The following is a 13,930-nucleotide window of genomic DNA, read 5'->3' on the forward strand; positions in this document are numbered from 1 at the left end:
GAGCGGTGTGTGAGGGGAGAGAGAGAGAGAGAGAGAGAGAGAGAGAGAGAGAGAGAGAGAGAGAGAGAGAGAGAGAGTGTGTGCATGTCCGTATATGTGTGTGTGTGTCCCTGTGTGTGTGTGCGTGTCCGTGTGTGTCCGTGTGTGTGTCCCCGTGTGTGTGTATTGTGTCCGTGTGTATATGTGTGTGTGTCCCCCCGTGTGTGTGCGTGTCCGTGTCTGTGTATGTGTCCGTGTGTGCGTGTCCATGTGTGTGTCCCCGTGTGTGTGCGTGTGTGCGTGTGTGTCCGTGTGTGTGTCCCCGTGTCCGTGTGTGTCCCTGTGTGTGTGCGTGTCCGTGTGAGAGCAATCTTTGGTTCACGCTGATGCCTCTGAGTCCAGTCACACTCCTGGGACTCCTCCTCAGTCTGTAGAGAGACTCGGGTCTCTGTCCTCCCACAGCAAGAACTCGGCTCCAGTCCCACCGACCCTTCTACACACCCCATGCTTCCAGGGTGGCAGCTGCAGCCACACTGTTACGAACAGCAGGCCGGTCCCTGGAGTTCCAGGCTTGTTTGTGGTGCTGTCTCAAACTGAGGATGTAGTCAAAGTAATGTGTTCAGAAGGTACTTAGATGAGTTTTTTCTTCCTTCTTTGGTTATGAGCATCTCTCTTGATTTCAGACTTATGGCCCCCCTCCCCGCCCCCAAGCCTGTTTTCATTTTATTTATGTCTCTGTAAAACATAACTAGGTTCTAAAGCCAAAATTATGCAACAGGGAAGATCCGTCTCCCTGCCTCCTCCACACCGTCCCACTGATCCCGCTGTGACCCACGCTGCTGGTCTCCGGTTATCGTGATGGTGTGCTCACGTCCGCTGTGTATTCTCCCGCTCTCTGCTTGGGCCTCTGAATTGTTCCCAGTGTCTTACAGCCAGTACGGCAGGGAGTGACGTGTGCATATTGTGTGTCGCCAGGGTGTCTCTTCAGGGTGAACCCCACGAGGGGTGCGGGGTCAGCGCATGCTCAGTTGTGCTGACCTTCCAGGGGCTCTGGGCCCTGAGCGGCGGGGGGCCTGTCCTCACAGCCTCACCAGTCCACGGGGTTGACAGGGAGGTGTTCATGTGCTTTGCTACATCTGTGGATTTTCCAGAAACGTGCCGACATTATTCAAGGAAAGCTTTAAAACTCCTGTGCAGGATGGGGAGAGATGGGAGATCATAACAAGGCAAGATGGGCGTTTACTGTAGAATTCTTTCAACTTTTGTTCATATTTGAATATTTTTATTATAAACGTTAGAGGGATAAAGATCTGAAAAACACAAAAGTACATTTGGACAGGTGGAAAATGTTTGTTGAGATGGTGACTGGCTTCCTCAGATGCACACGTGGCTTCTGATCTGCCCGTGTGATCACCGTGACTGCTGTGTGCATTTGATCTCGTGGTGTGTGTGCATGTGATCACGTGATGGTGTGTGCGTGTGATCGCGTGATGTGTGTGATCAGCATGATGGGGTGTGTGTGATCACATGATGCGTGTGCGTGTGATTGCGTGATGTGTGTATGCGGGTGTGATCAGCGTGATGGGGTGTGACATCACGTGATGTGTGTGCATGTGATCAGCATGATGGTGTGTGCATGTGATCACGTGATGTGTGTGTGCGTGTGATCAGCATGCCTGCCGTGTGTGCTGCAGGAGCCAGGATGTCTGCGTGGGAGTCTAGGCTCTACACACCCAGGCTGTGTGATGTTGGGCTGGCGACCTAGCCTCTCTGAGCCACATCCCTCATCTGTCCAGCGGGGGTGACAGAGAGCACCTGAGTGAGTTATTCATATAAAGCACTTAGAGCTTCGCCTGGCACGCGGTAAGCGCCGTGCGTTCCTTCTTTCCTTTCCCGCTAGTCCACCGGTCGGTTCCACAAAGCATTGTAGCTCCTGCCCCCTCGTACGTAGGATGATATTTCTTATCTGTGGAGCACGTGTCTGGCACCTCAGTCCTGGTCTTCAGGGCTCACGAGAACCCCCTCCTGCTCTAGATTAAGATGTTTTATGAGGAGCATTTACACCTGGATGATGAGATTCGCTACATCCTGGATGGCAGTGGGTACTTCGACGTGAGGGATAAAGAGGACAGGTGGATCCGGATCTTCATGGAGAAAGGAGACATGATCACTCTCCCCGCCGGGATATACCACCGCTTCACGCTGGACGAGAAGGTGGGCCTTTCGTCTTCTCTGCTGGGGCCTGGTCTGTGCATGGACGTGGACACTCAGCCCTGCGGCGTGAGGCGAGGATGCTACCTACCTCTGAGTGAGTGGCCAGCGCCACGGGGCCCCCTGCCTGCCTGGGCCCTTGCACGCAGGTCAGCAGGAGGCATCCGTCCAGGGGTCCGGCTTTGTGTGGGTCTCAGGGTCACTGCTCCCTCATCATTTTAAGAGCATTTCAGTTGGGCCTTAACAGTCGTGCACTAGAGCCACCGAGACCGGCCACAGAAGCAGGAATAGGGCGGCTCTGAGGGTCTCTGGGTGTGATTCGGATGAATCTGAGATTTAAGCACAATTTTTGGCTAGGAACTGAACGCACTGGGTTTAGAACTCAGGATTATGAGGCGGTGTGTGAAGAGTCGCCTTGTCACCCCTGTTCCCAGCGCCCAGTATCTCTCCCTGAAAGTAACCACTGTTATGTCCTTAAAAGTCTCCTTAGAGCACTGGCACCCATATCAGGCAAACGTGAGTCAGTATTCTTTCCCTTTTCCTTAGGAGGTAGCCAACTTCTGTAGGTGGGGCCGCATTTTCCTTTTTTCTGCTCGCGGTGCTTTGGGATCGTTTTGTTTCAGGATGTAAAGGGCCTCGTTCCTGTTTACAGCTGCCTGGTGTCCACTGTGGGACGTACCCTGATTTATCCCATTGACGGGTGACCCCTAAAGATGGGTACACCAACTGTTCCCAGTGTTTTGCTGTTGTAAACGGTGCCGTAATAAGTAACCTCAAACATTCGTCATTTTGTACTTATGTGAGTGTACCTGAGGGATAAATTCCTGAAAGTGAACCCTGGATGGACAGGTGTGCACGTTTCTACTGTGACGCAGGCAGCTCTCCCTTCTAATTCGTGGGAAACCAGTACCAAAGGAAGCAGGAGGGGAGGAGGGGCACACGCCCAGGCAGGGTCAGCGCTCACGGCTGGTGTGTTTGCTGAGAGAGTGCAGGGTCAGCACTGAGCTGGAGCCGCAGATGCTTTGGCTGCCCGAGCACGAGGCCTTCTCGCCGTGGCACCGACGCTGCCTCTCAGAAGATGGAAGAAAGTGCTAAGATCCAGGGATAAAACAGCAAGGAGCGTTAACCTCCGTAGCTGGTCTAACCATTGCTGCTGTGTTTGCTTGTTTTCTAGAACTACGTGAAGGCCATGCGGCTGTTTGTGGGAGACCCAGTGTGGACGGCGTACAGCCGGCCGGCTGACCACTTCGAGGCCCGCGGGCAGTACCTAGAGTTTCTGGCGCAGACGGCCTAGTGGTGCCCTGGGGCCTGGCGCACCCCGGCCCCTCTTGTGAAGGTCCCAGACCTGATGGCAGCAGAAAATCAGTCGTATTCTCTTTGCTTTTGTGTTGTAGACTTGAGGCTAGGTGAGCTTTCCTCTGCAAGATGGTTGGGTCACAATACGTTTTTTTAATGGGATCGTCTGCAAGATGGTTGGGTCAGAACACGTTTTAATGGGAGCAGCTGAAGAACCGGCTTGTACGTGGGAGCAGCTGTGGAGATGTGGGCAAATCCGCTCATTTTCTCTGATTCAGGACCAGTGGTCGGTGGCCCTGTGTCAGCTCATGCCTTCAGCTGTGACCCAGTGAGTTTCAGCGCCTCAAATGCAGCCACTTAGCTGCCCCATCTGGACCTGATTCTTGGACTTTAAGCAGATACCAGGCGAGGCCACGCCTGCCCTGTGCGAAGGAGTGACAGTGGATGACAGGAGTGGGCAGAGAGAAGACGCTTTTCTCCCAAAGCACGGGGGAAGCTGGCTAGGGGGTGCCATGGGGGATGAGCTGGCGTGTTAGGGGGACCCTCGCTTGATTATGCCACGCTTTTGTTCAAGATAAAGTAGCTGCCTTAATGTTATGCTTGTGGCTTGGAGTTACCTTATATTCTGGTACATATGGTTCCTTAAAATCATCCCAGTTAGATCCTTTGTGGGATTGTATGTGTGTATAATTAATTTTTATTTTATCTGGGTTATTACTTGTTCCAGGTGAGATTTCTAGGTTAAACTCCCTACAGTAAATCTCTTTTACAATCAAGCCTTTGAATTTTAACAGAAAAACTTGTACCTTTTTTTTTAGTTAACAATTCTGAGATACAATTATACCTAATTTGTTATAATCATAGAAAAACCCTAAATTAACCGCATATTTGAAGGGCAGTTTGCTTTAAGTATTTCTTTTAAACTGGATTAAAAATCTTTGTGTTAAAAGTGATCTGTCAGGACTTCCCTGGTGGTCCAGTGGTTAAGACTCTGTGCTCCCAATGCAGGGGACACGGGTTCGATCCCTGGTCTGGTCTAAGATGGAACTGGGAACTAAGATCCCACATGCTGCGCAGCGTGTTCAAATTAAAAAAAAAGAAAAGTGATCTGTCATCACTTCCACATTGTTCTTGGGGGCGTGTGTCCACGGCACAAAGGAAATTCTGAATTTTAGGATTAATGTGTGCGCTGGCAGCACGATGATGACACCGCCAGCCCTCCAGGGCCCCGGCGTGCTGCTGTCCTCGTTCTCCCCTTGATGGGGCTCCGGGGACGCCCCGGAGCAAGGGCGGCTCCTTCTGCAGGCCTGGCTCAGCGCTAGAGAGCACGGTCCTTCGTGCGTTCACAGTCGTCAGGACGCTACGCTGGGTCTCCGAGGAGCACACGGCTGTGAGCTGAGCTGTCCATCTGGAGCCAGGTGCACCCGCTTGTTGAGTAAGACACGACTTCACGTGTGTTATTTTACAAACGTGTCCTCTCTTGAAAGGCATGTAGCACTTACTGGAGGGCGGCGTACGGCTGGGATGTGATGAGCCAGAACGTGAATTACTTGCCCTTGGGTGTAGCTTCACGCTGGTTCACGTGTCGGCACTTTAAAGCAATGCCCGCTTTCCCCTTGTTCCTGCTGAGGGTGTCTGCCGTGCACCCCGACCGTGTGAGGAGACAGCCCGGTTTGGGCCCGTGCCGTGGTTTCCGTCCAGAGGCAGGCGTGGCCAACCTTGTCCTGCCTTGATCCAGATTAAACATGTAGCAAACTGACGTTTTAGCCGCTTGGTACTTTCCCTGCTTGAAATCCAGCCTTTAAGGCTCCTGCCTTCCTACGGTGTCCCGCTCTGTGTGCTTCGTCCGTGTGTCCTGAGTGGGCGCGGCCACGTTGTCTCTGACGTTTATCCAGAAGGAAGGGTGGTGGGCGAGCAGGGCAGCCCCCGCCCCTGTTGCAGGTAGCCTCCCGGCCAGATGCTCCACTGATCGTCGCTAATTAGAAGCAGGTAGAGCTTTGCGGGTATTCAGCTGTTTCTGCCCTTCGGATAAGAGTTCTCATCTACTCGTTCTGTCCACAGCCACAGAGAAGTTGTAAGTATATTACAGCGAATTTCCCTATATTTACTTTCATCTGTGTTCACTCACGTACCAATGATATTACTGTATACGTTTTGAAATGTAAGCTATTTATAATCTATTGAGAGAAAAAAATGCAGTCTCCTTTCGGTAACAATATATCTGCACACATTACACACAAAGAAAAATATTCTCAGTAGCTTTCTCTGGGTAGTAAAATTATAGATTACTGGTTACGTTTTTAGTTTTGTCCATATATAGTTGATAATTTGTCTACAAAGAACACAGTAAGCTACTCGTCTGAACTCAACGTTAAGACTCCTAAGTCGGTCTCTAACAGAGAAGGGAGTGGTGGTCTCATCAGGACTGGAACCGGGGTGAAGCCGGAAGGGCTGCGGGGGGCTTGGGGCGCAGCCACCCCACGTCTCTCTCGGTTTGCTTTTTCGGTCCCTGTTTCTCGTGTCTTATCTCCGGGCCCCGTGTCCTAATTTTTGGTTGAGAAAACACGGCTGCTAGATTGAATTCTTGCACCAAAGCAGCGCTTTAAAATATGAAAGTGTCGGCTGCCGATCTTGCCCGAACGAGTCAGTCGCATGTGCGAAGCCCGGGTGCAGCCTGCTGTCTGTCTAGCGTGGCTTCCCTGCCACTCGGCCGACGCCCTTCCTGGGGCTGCTCACCGGCCGCCTCTCACCCCCCACTGTCCGGTTCCCACCAGGCTCAGGAAAACCAGACGTTCACACGCGGAAGCTGGTGGCAGTCCTTAGTGAACTGGGAGGAAGCGTTCGTTTGGACCAAATTGCTGGTAAGCCCCAGACGGCTTTTCGGTTTCCTTGGGAGGAGTCATCCTGAGTGGAGGTGGAGTCAGTCTCTGTTTAAGGAGGTACTGATGGGGTGACCGGTAGGAACGCGAGCGGGGGCGGTGCCCGGCCGCAGCAGGTGGTGGTGCGGGCTGATTGGCCGGAGTCAGGAGCAGAGCCCCCCAACCCTGCAGGCAGAGCCCCCCACCCTGCAGGCAGAGCCCCTCACCCTACAGGCAGAGACTCCCGACCCTGCAGGCAGAGCCAGAGCTCAGACACGCGAGCAGGGCAGTAGGAGGTGGTGCCCGCGGCTGGCGGGGGGTCACGTGGAGACTGGTGGGCAGGTGCCGAGGGGAGGGCTGATGCCTGCTGCTAACGAGGCTTAGCCCAGGTGATGGGCCTCGTCCCACCGGGGACCCCGATCCTGTGCTGCTCGCAGGAGCTCAGGCCTCGCAGGCTGGCGGGAGAGCATCCGGGCGACGGGCAGGTGCCGGACCCTGAATCCCGCAGGTCGGCTTCATCCTCTACCTTTCCTGCCGGCAACTCGGTGCAGACGGGTTTGGGGCCTCGCTGCTCGCAGGCCACTGCCCGGGAGGGAAGGGTGAGTCTCTACCCAGCTCCCGCCAAACGCTGCCCGGGGCTGGCGTTCTGGGTCGGGAGCTCAGGGGAGGGGCGGCGGGCGTCTCCCACGTGCGGAAGGAGCCGCGCGGGCTCCACGCCAGGGCGAGGAGCTGCGGCCTCTGTCGCTTAGCGAGGGAGCCCGTCTCCCTGGGCTTTACACACCTCCCCGGCAGCCCGCGGGCGAGGGCAGCAGCCCCTGGAGGCCGATCAGAGCAGGGTTCACACTTACTTTGCGGGTTGCAGCTCCTTAGAAGTGAGGGCAGCCGCAGGCCTTGCTGCAGGGAACAGCCGCTCCGGAACCGCCTGACTAGGCCGAGACCTGTGTCTCCGTCCGTTCCCGCCACCAGCGCGGGACGCAGCACAGACCCCGAGTTCCCGCAGCTCTGGGGCTGCAGACCAGGAGCAGGGGCCGTAAGGTTGGGCCCCTTCCTGGCGCAGAGGGAGAGCCAGCCCTGGGGTCTGTGGCACTGACCCCTCGTGGGCCCCTCCTGACGCCACCCCACTGGAACCACCCGGTCCATGGCACACTGACTGCGGAAGCTGAAGAGCTTTCCCTTGGAAAATGAAGTCAGGCTCCTCGTGTTGTGGCACAGAACACCAGCCTCACATCCAGGAGCGGTGGAGAGCCCTCCGCTGACCAAGGGGGCTCCCCTGGCTGCCGAGGCCGACAGGCAGCTCAGCACCGGTACTGAATCGCACAGCCCTAATCCTGCTGACGAAGATGGGAAATCTGATTCCAAAGCTGTTTGAGCGTGGGTGCGCGCGCACACCCCAGCCCTGGACAAGGGTGCTGCAAGCTCCCAGCGTGCATCCTCCCCGTGTGCTTGGGGGCCCTGAGGCGGGAGGGGCCCTTCTGGAGGCAGGGGAGGAGCCTGGGGGCCAGGGCCGCTTGTTGGCGCAGCCGGACCCTGCTGCGTTGGGAGAACCTTCGGCAGCTTCCCAGGAGCAGGTGCTGCTTCTCTGAGTTTCCAGGTGTTCTCAGGTCTCTGCCCGGAAGAGGTTACTTTTCAAAGCACCCTCTGAAATGCGGTAGCGGCCAGGGTCCAGGTGGGAGGAGGGCACCCAGGTCGGTGGGTCTGGGGCTGGCTCGTCCTGCAGCTCAGCACCCTGGGCCTGTGTGTGCAACGATCTGCTGTGGAATGAGGGCTGCTTTTCCAAGGAAAGAAGCTCAGACCCCTCCTTTGCCTTCGTCTTGTTATTGTATTTTAATGCCTTTTATTTTCCAGGTTTAAGATGCTTGTGTTTGTTTTGAACAAACTCTTCCAAGAAATCCCCAGTTCTAAAACCCAAAGGGGATCTCATCTGAGTGATACAGGAGCTCAGCAAAGGATACAGTGAAATCAATGCGATTTGCTTTTGCACCCATGTTTTCAGGCCTGCCCCATCGTTAATTAACCCTGATGGCTGTCTGGTGAGGCAGGACGTGGGGTGCCCCGACGTTATCGATGGGCCCTGTGGGGCACGGAGGGGGCACACAAGGACACACTGGCAGAGCCACGCTCCCTGAGGGCTGTAGAGGGTGTAAGGCAGAGGGGCTGCCTGCGCCGACCTGGAAGCACGGCAGGTGGTTTGTTCCCGGGTTCCCGGGCATCTATCCGCTTTAATCCTCCCGAGAGTGCTACCAGCAAGGGTCGTGGGCTGGATACTAACCACCGAAAATTCACATCAGCTGGGAGCTCAGAGCGTGACTTTATTTGGAAATAGGGCCTTTGCAGATGTGATTGGACAGGGCTCTGGGTGAGGTCCTCCTGGGTGAGGGCGGGCCCTGAACCGAGGCCTGGGGCCCTTACAAGAAGAGCGGCCACGGAGGCAGACGTGTGAGGACCTCTGAGGACCGAGGAGGGGGCTGCAGCCGGAGCCCCCAGAGGAGCCGGGCTCGCAGACGCCTGGGGTGCGCACCGCTGGCCTGCACGTGAGATGGGGGACACGGGTGGGGTCCAGCCGCCCCGTCTGTGGTGATTTGCTGCGGCAGCTTCGGGAAACTAACCCAGTCTTTCAGATGAGACCCCGGGGCTGGGAGGGTTCGGCTTCCCACCCGCGGTCGTGCAGGCGGTGAGCAAGGGCTGGTCCCGGGCCGGCGTCTCCCCGGTGCTGGGTGTGGGGAGGACCCGGCACACCCGTGGGCCAGGAGGGAGCCCCGGGCACCGTCCCCGCTGCTCACAGGAGTCCCGGGTTGTCGTCCTCGTGGACGGCGCCCGTCTCTGAAACCAGAACCCTTTCCCCGTCGCCGCCGGCCCTGCCCCAGGAAGGTGTCTGTCGGTGCCCCCGTCGCTGTCCCCTGGCTCCGCTGGTCCCTGGACCCCCCCGCACGGGTGCACCCGGGTCACGTCCTCCCGGAGGGATCCTTAGTTGAAGGCTCCTGACTGGTGGCCGGAGTTCACCCTGCTGTCCGACCGCACGTGGCCACCTTGCATCACAGTCGCCCTGGGCGCCCGTGTTGTCTGCTGGCCACATCAGCGCCATCTCGAGGGGGCGTCCTCCTGTGGGCTGTCCTGTTGTCTTCCTGGCTGAAGCGAGTCTCTCCCGCACCTTCTCCCGCCTTGCCCGGCACCTGCCAGATGCCCTGCTGTTGGGAGTGACTGGGGTTGGCCGTGAGGACCAGGTGAGGGGACCCAAGGCCGTGGAATCTGTGCCGAATCACAGCGCTGGTGGCCCAGCCGACCTCGCTGAATGAGCGGCCCTCTTCCCCAGGTGGCAGCCGGGGTCTCGGGGTCGCAGTCCAGCTCCATGCCGGCCGGGCCTGGCCCTCACGCGCAGCTGGCAGTGTGCGCTGCATGGGGTCCAGGGCGAGCCTCACGGGGACGGAGGGACTGTCCTGGGCTCCACAGGTCTATTTGAGGGAATCGTCCTGCACAGCCCGTCGTGTGTGTGTGTGTGTGTGTGTGTGCGTGTGCGTGCATGTGCACACGCAGGTGAGCATCACAGTACATGAGTACACGCGTCGCTAACCCTAACAATTCCGAGGCAGCGTGTGAAGCCCCCTTTCCCCGAGGGGCCCCAGCCATGCCCCTGGAAAACGCACTGTAGACCTTGGGTGCGGCCCCAGCACTGCTGGGTGCAAGACTGCTTTCCTGAGCAGCCATCTTGTTAGCGTCAGCCTGTGGAAGGAAAGACTGACTTTTTCTCAGCGGCTCTTGAGTATACGGTGTGGGTTGAAATATTTGTATTCCGGACGGGGGGACACTTAACGCTGCGCCCCGGTTTTTGGTTTGGCTTTGCTTTCCGTGATCGCGAAGGGTGCCGCACAGCCTTGTGGGCCGTGGATCTTGGGCGCCTGCGGTCCAGCAGCATCAGCGCTCCCGCCAAGGCTGTTGGTGAAGCGACCCTCCTCCTCACTCTGCTCCCCTCGCTCCTGTGTGCTCCCTCCTCCCCGGGCCCTGAGGGTTGTGGAGCCTGGGAAGCCCTGCACTGCGGCTCCCACCGCCAGGCCAGGCCTCGCGCCTCCCAGGGCACTAGCGCTGTTCCCCGCGGGCCGCTGAGGCCCCAGGATGACGAGGTTGTCTGAGTGTCCTTGTGTCGTGACACCCGACCCGCAGGGACCGGCTGGCCTTCCGTGGCAGCAGTGGGAACCATCCGCAACCAGGCATCAATTACTTTGTATTTCCAGAAACCGAGAGAAAGCATAAAGGATGACATTAAAAAACCACCATTCTAAAAAAAAACACTGGCCCTCTGCAGACACCGGTGAGTCTCCCAGGACCATCCCCCAGCCCCTTCCTCGCTCCCCTCAGACACTCACTGAGCCACGTGGTTCCTGCAACCTGGTTTTCTCCAGTTCTGCAAACGTGTACCTACAAACAATGTTTGTATTTTAAAACTAAATGGCATTTCATTGTATATACAATCCTAATCTTGACTATTTGAGCAGGTTTTGGATATGTCCGTGTGAATACATGTCCAGACTATTCCTTTTAATCGCTGTATATACTGTTCAATTATAGAGCATGTCACACTATCACTATGAATTTTAAATCACTTTATTTTTTAAAGGCAAAACATTTACCAATTTTGATGATTTTTTTCCTCTCTGGTTATAAAAACAACACACACACACAACGTGGAAAGTGTGAGGTTCAGAGTCACAGAAGGGCAAACAGAAATGCCATCGTGCTCGTCCTGCTGTGGCTGCGATTTAACATCTAGTGTCACTTTTCAGTCCCTTCCGTTAACATATGCACGTATTATGTAAATATACATTTCCTTTGAGTACTTTTCCATGTCATTAACTTTTTAAACATGGTCTTGCATAAACGCGTCTTAGGAATATGGGGCAATTAGTGAAACCACTCCCCTACTGTAAAATTTTTTTTGTTTTTGCGGTTCACGGGCCTCTCACTGTTGTGGCCTCTCCCGTTGTGGAGCACAGGCTCCGGACGTGCAGGCTCAGAGGCCATGGCTCACGGGCCCAGCCGCTCCGCGGCATGTGGGATCCTCCCGGACCAGGGCACGAACCCGTGTCCCCTGCATCGGCAGGCGGACTCTCAACCACTGTGCCACCAGGGAAGCCCCCCTACTGTAAAATTTTGACTCAGTTGCAAACTTCTTTTCCAGAAAAGCTCATCTCTTTCTGCTCCTACAAGCCAGGTCTGGGTGTGCATCCCGACGAGGTTCGTGGACTGTCAGGTCTCCCGCCTGGTGAGCATTTGGCTGGGGGGTGTGTGTGTGTGGGGGGGCCCGTCTCGGGCTGGCTCGTGCTGGCTCAGTCACTCCTGGGCTCACCGGCTGCAGACGCCGTCCCAGGCCCAAGGGTGCCACAGCAGACAGGCCGCCCTGCACCGTCCAGGACACAGGTCACGGAAGGGCGGAGTCGAGCGGTGGCAGGGGCCCTGCTCCCCCGTGGGCTGCCCACAGCGTTGGTGCAGGGACCGCAGGGAGGGGAGTGGGTGTCTTGCCAGCTCAGCTGCTGTGACAGATGCCGCCGATAGCGGCTCTGGGGGCTGGAGGTCCGAGCTCAAGGTGCCACAGGGCTGGCCACTCCCAGGCCTCGCTCCATGGCCGAGCCCGCACGTGGCCTCTCCCCACCCTGTGACTTCACCTCACCTGTCACCTCCTCGAAGGCCCGTCTCCACAGACGGTCACGCTGGGGTGAGGGCTTCAAACTGTGAGTTCTGGGAAGAGCTTTCTGGGCGCTTCCCAGGAGCCTGTGTGATGGGCGGAGGGGTACTGGGTCTGGGCCCAGGGCGCGGGTGCAGACCCGGCCTCGTCCCCTGGGCCAGAACTACCTCGTGGGGGCCGGAGGAGACCACACACGGCACCACCGGATGCACTTAATCTTTTAAGAAATTGAGGAAGAGGAAAACGGAGTGCGGACTAGATAAGGTACAGCTGTTACCCCAGACCTTACAGACACCCAGGGCGCGCTTCCCTCGCTGCCTCTGAGGATCTGCAAACGTGCGGAGCCCCAGCGAGCCCCAGACGGCAGGGGTTTAGTGCTCGCTCTGCCTGTCTCGACGCCCCCGGAGGGAATGGGGGTCAGGGAGGGTGCATCCAGGATGAAAATACTGATTTACTGGGGAGCCTGGAGTCCGGTTTCTGACTGGCTTGGCCTCCGCCCCCGGGAGCCTGTGCAGTGCTACCCGCTCTGTACACAGCGGACCCGGGAAGGATGGTTCCGGAATCCGAGGGGATCCGAGCGGACGCCTCCCGCCCCGCACAGGATCAAGGTGGAGGCCGAGCCTTGTTTACAAGCACCGGCCCCCCCCCTGCATCCGCCACCAGATTTGAAGGAAAACCCTCAAGGTGAAGAAATTAAAATGGCGTATTTTGGGGCTTTTGAAACATAAGTAGTTCTGATTTTTCTTCTTGAAAAGAAAGAGACGACGTTAGGACCTCCTTGGCATGCCACGGCCCTCTTGGGGGCCTCACCTTTTTCTGTTTTAACGTGTGATGAATCTGTACTACTGGGACCATCTGCCCAGTAGACGCCGCATGTGTGTTTTTACTTTGTTACAAACACGACCAGAGATACAGCTTCGCTTTGCTTTCTGCAATGGCTGCTTCTCTCCGTCTCTAAAGTGGGCCCCGTGTGGAAGTGTGTGTGTCAGAGCAGCCGGCGTCTGAAGGGCACTGCGGGCAGAGTCCTTGGTGAAGAAGCACTCGGGCTCCTCAGAGGCTCCGAAAGCAGGAGCGGCCGCGCAAACAGGGGCGCAGGCGCCCTGACCCTCAGCGCTGCAAGGGCAGTGTCCGTGCCGTGAGGCCCGCCCTCGCTCTGTGCAGCAGGGCCCCGAGTTCTCCGGACCCCCCCCAGGCGTCCCCGCCCGTGCTCCCTCTGATGTGCAAATGCAGGAGGAGGAAGGACGGGTTCGTTCACCGCCCGAGGTGACCAGCACGGGCTGGGAAAGGAGCAGAGTGGACGCGGTTCGCCGGGGATGCCAGCGGGGGCGGACGGCCTCTCTTCCCCCTTATCCATCTGTGAGTCCTCTAGAACATTCAGGCTCGGAGCGAGAACGGTTTGTCATGTGGCTCAGCTTAGCACATGAAGCAGGTCAGCTTCCAGGAATGCACAGGAGGGGCCGAGGCGCCCTGGACCCCCTCCCTTGGGTTAGGTTCACCCCGCGTGTGCGAGTGGCCGGAGCGGCCTGGGCCTCGGCTGGATGGAGGAGGCCGGCTCGCAGGCGCCAGGCGGGGACTAGGCCAGCTTGAGGCACTGCGCGTTGAAGCCGTCCCCGCCCTCGCCGGCCACGGCCTCGAGCAGAGCCTGCTTCTTCTGCAGACTCCGGGACGACTCCAGCTCGTACATGGTGGTCAGGTTGAAGAGCGCGCTCTCGTGCAGGCAGTGCCGCGGGTCCTGCTGGGTCATGGCCTCCAGCTGCCGCAGCGAGTCCTTGAGTCGGCCCAGGTAGAGCAGGCACACGGCCGCATTGTTGTTGGCCTGGAGGGGGACACGAGGGACTGGATGCAGCCTCACAGGGCCCGAGGACCTCCCTGGCCCCCATGAGAGCACCTGATGCCGGCAGACTTGTTGGGG

At 57.4% G+C, this 13,930-nt stretch overlaps 2 protein-coding genes across 2 annotated transcripts in view; one reads left to right on the forward strand and one right to left on the reverse strand.

Moving 5' to 3' along the window:
* Positions 1-3,484, forward strand: part of ADI1 (acireductone dioxygenase 1) — an 11,334-nt gene extending 7,850 nt beyond the window's left edge. The window contains exons 3-4 of the mRNA XM_007469246.1: positions 2,014-2,193; positions 3,365-3,484. Of these exons, the coding sequence (XP_007469308.1) occupies positions 2,014-2,193; positions 3,365-3,484 (300 nt within the window). The remainder of the gene's footprint in view (positions 1-2,013; positions 2,194-3,364) is intronic.
* A 10,107-nt stretch (positions 3,485-13,591) lies between these two features.
* Positions 13,592-13,930, reverse strand: part of TRAPPC12 (trafficking protein particle complex subunit 12) — a 55,686-nt gene continuing 55,347 nt past the window's right edge. The window contains exon 11 of the mRNA XM_007469247.1: positions 13,592-13,834. Within this exon, the coding sequence (XP_007469309.1) occupies positions 13,592-13,834 (243 nt within the window). The remainder of the gene's footprint in view (positions 13,835-13,930) is intronic.

Source organism: Lipotes vexillifer, unplaced genomic scaffold (assembly GCF_000442215.2).
Source record: "Lipotes vexillifer unplaced genomic scaffold, Lipotes_vexillifer_v1.1 scaffold356, whole genome shotgun sequence".
In the NCBI taxonomy this organism is placed as follows: domain Eukaryota; kingdom Metazoa; phylum Chordata; class Mammalia; order Artiodactyla; family Lipotidae; genus Lipotes; species Lipotes vexillifer.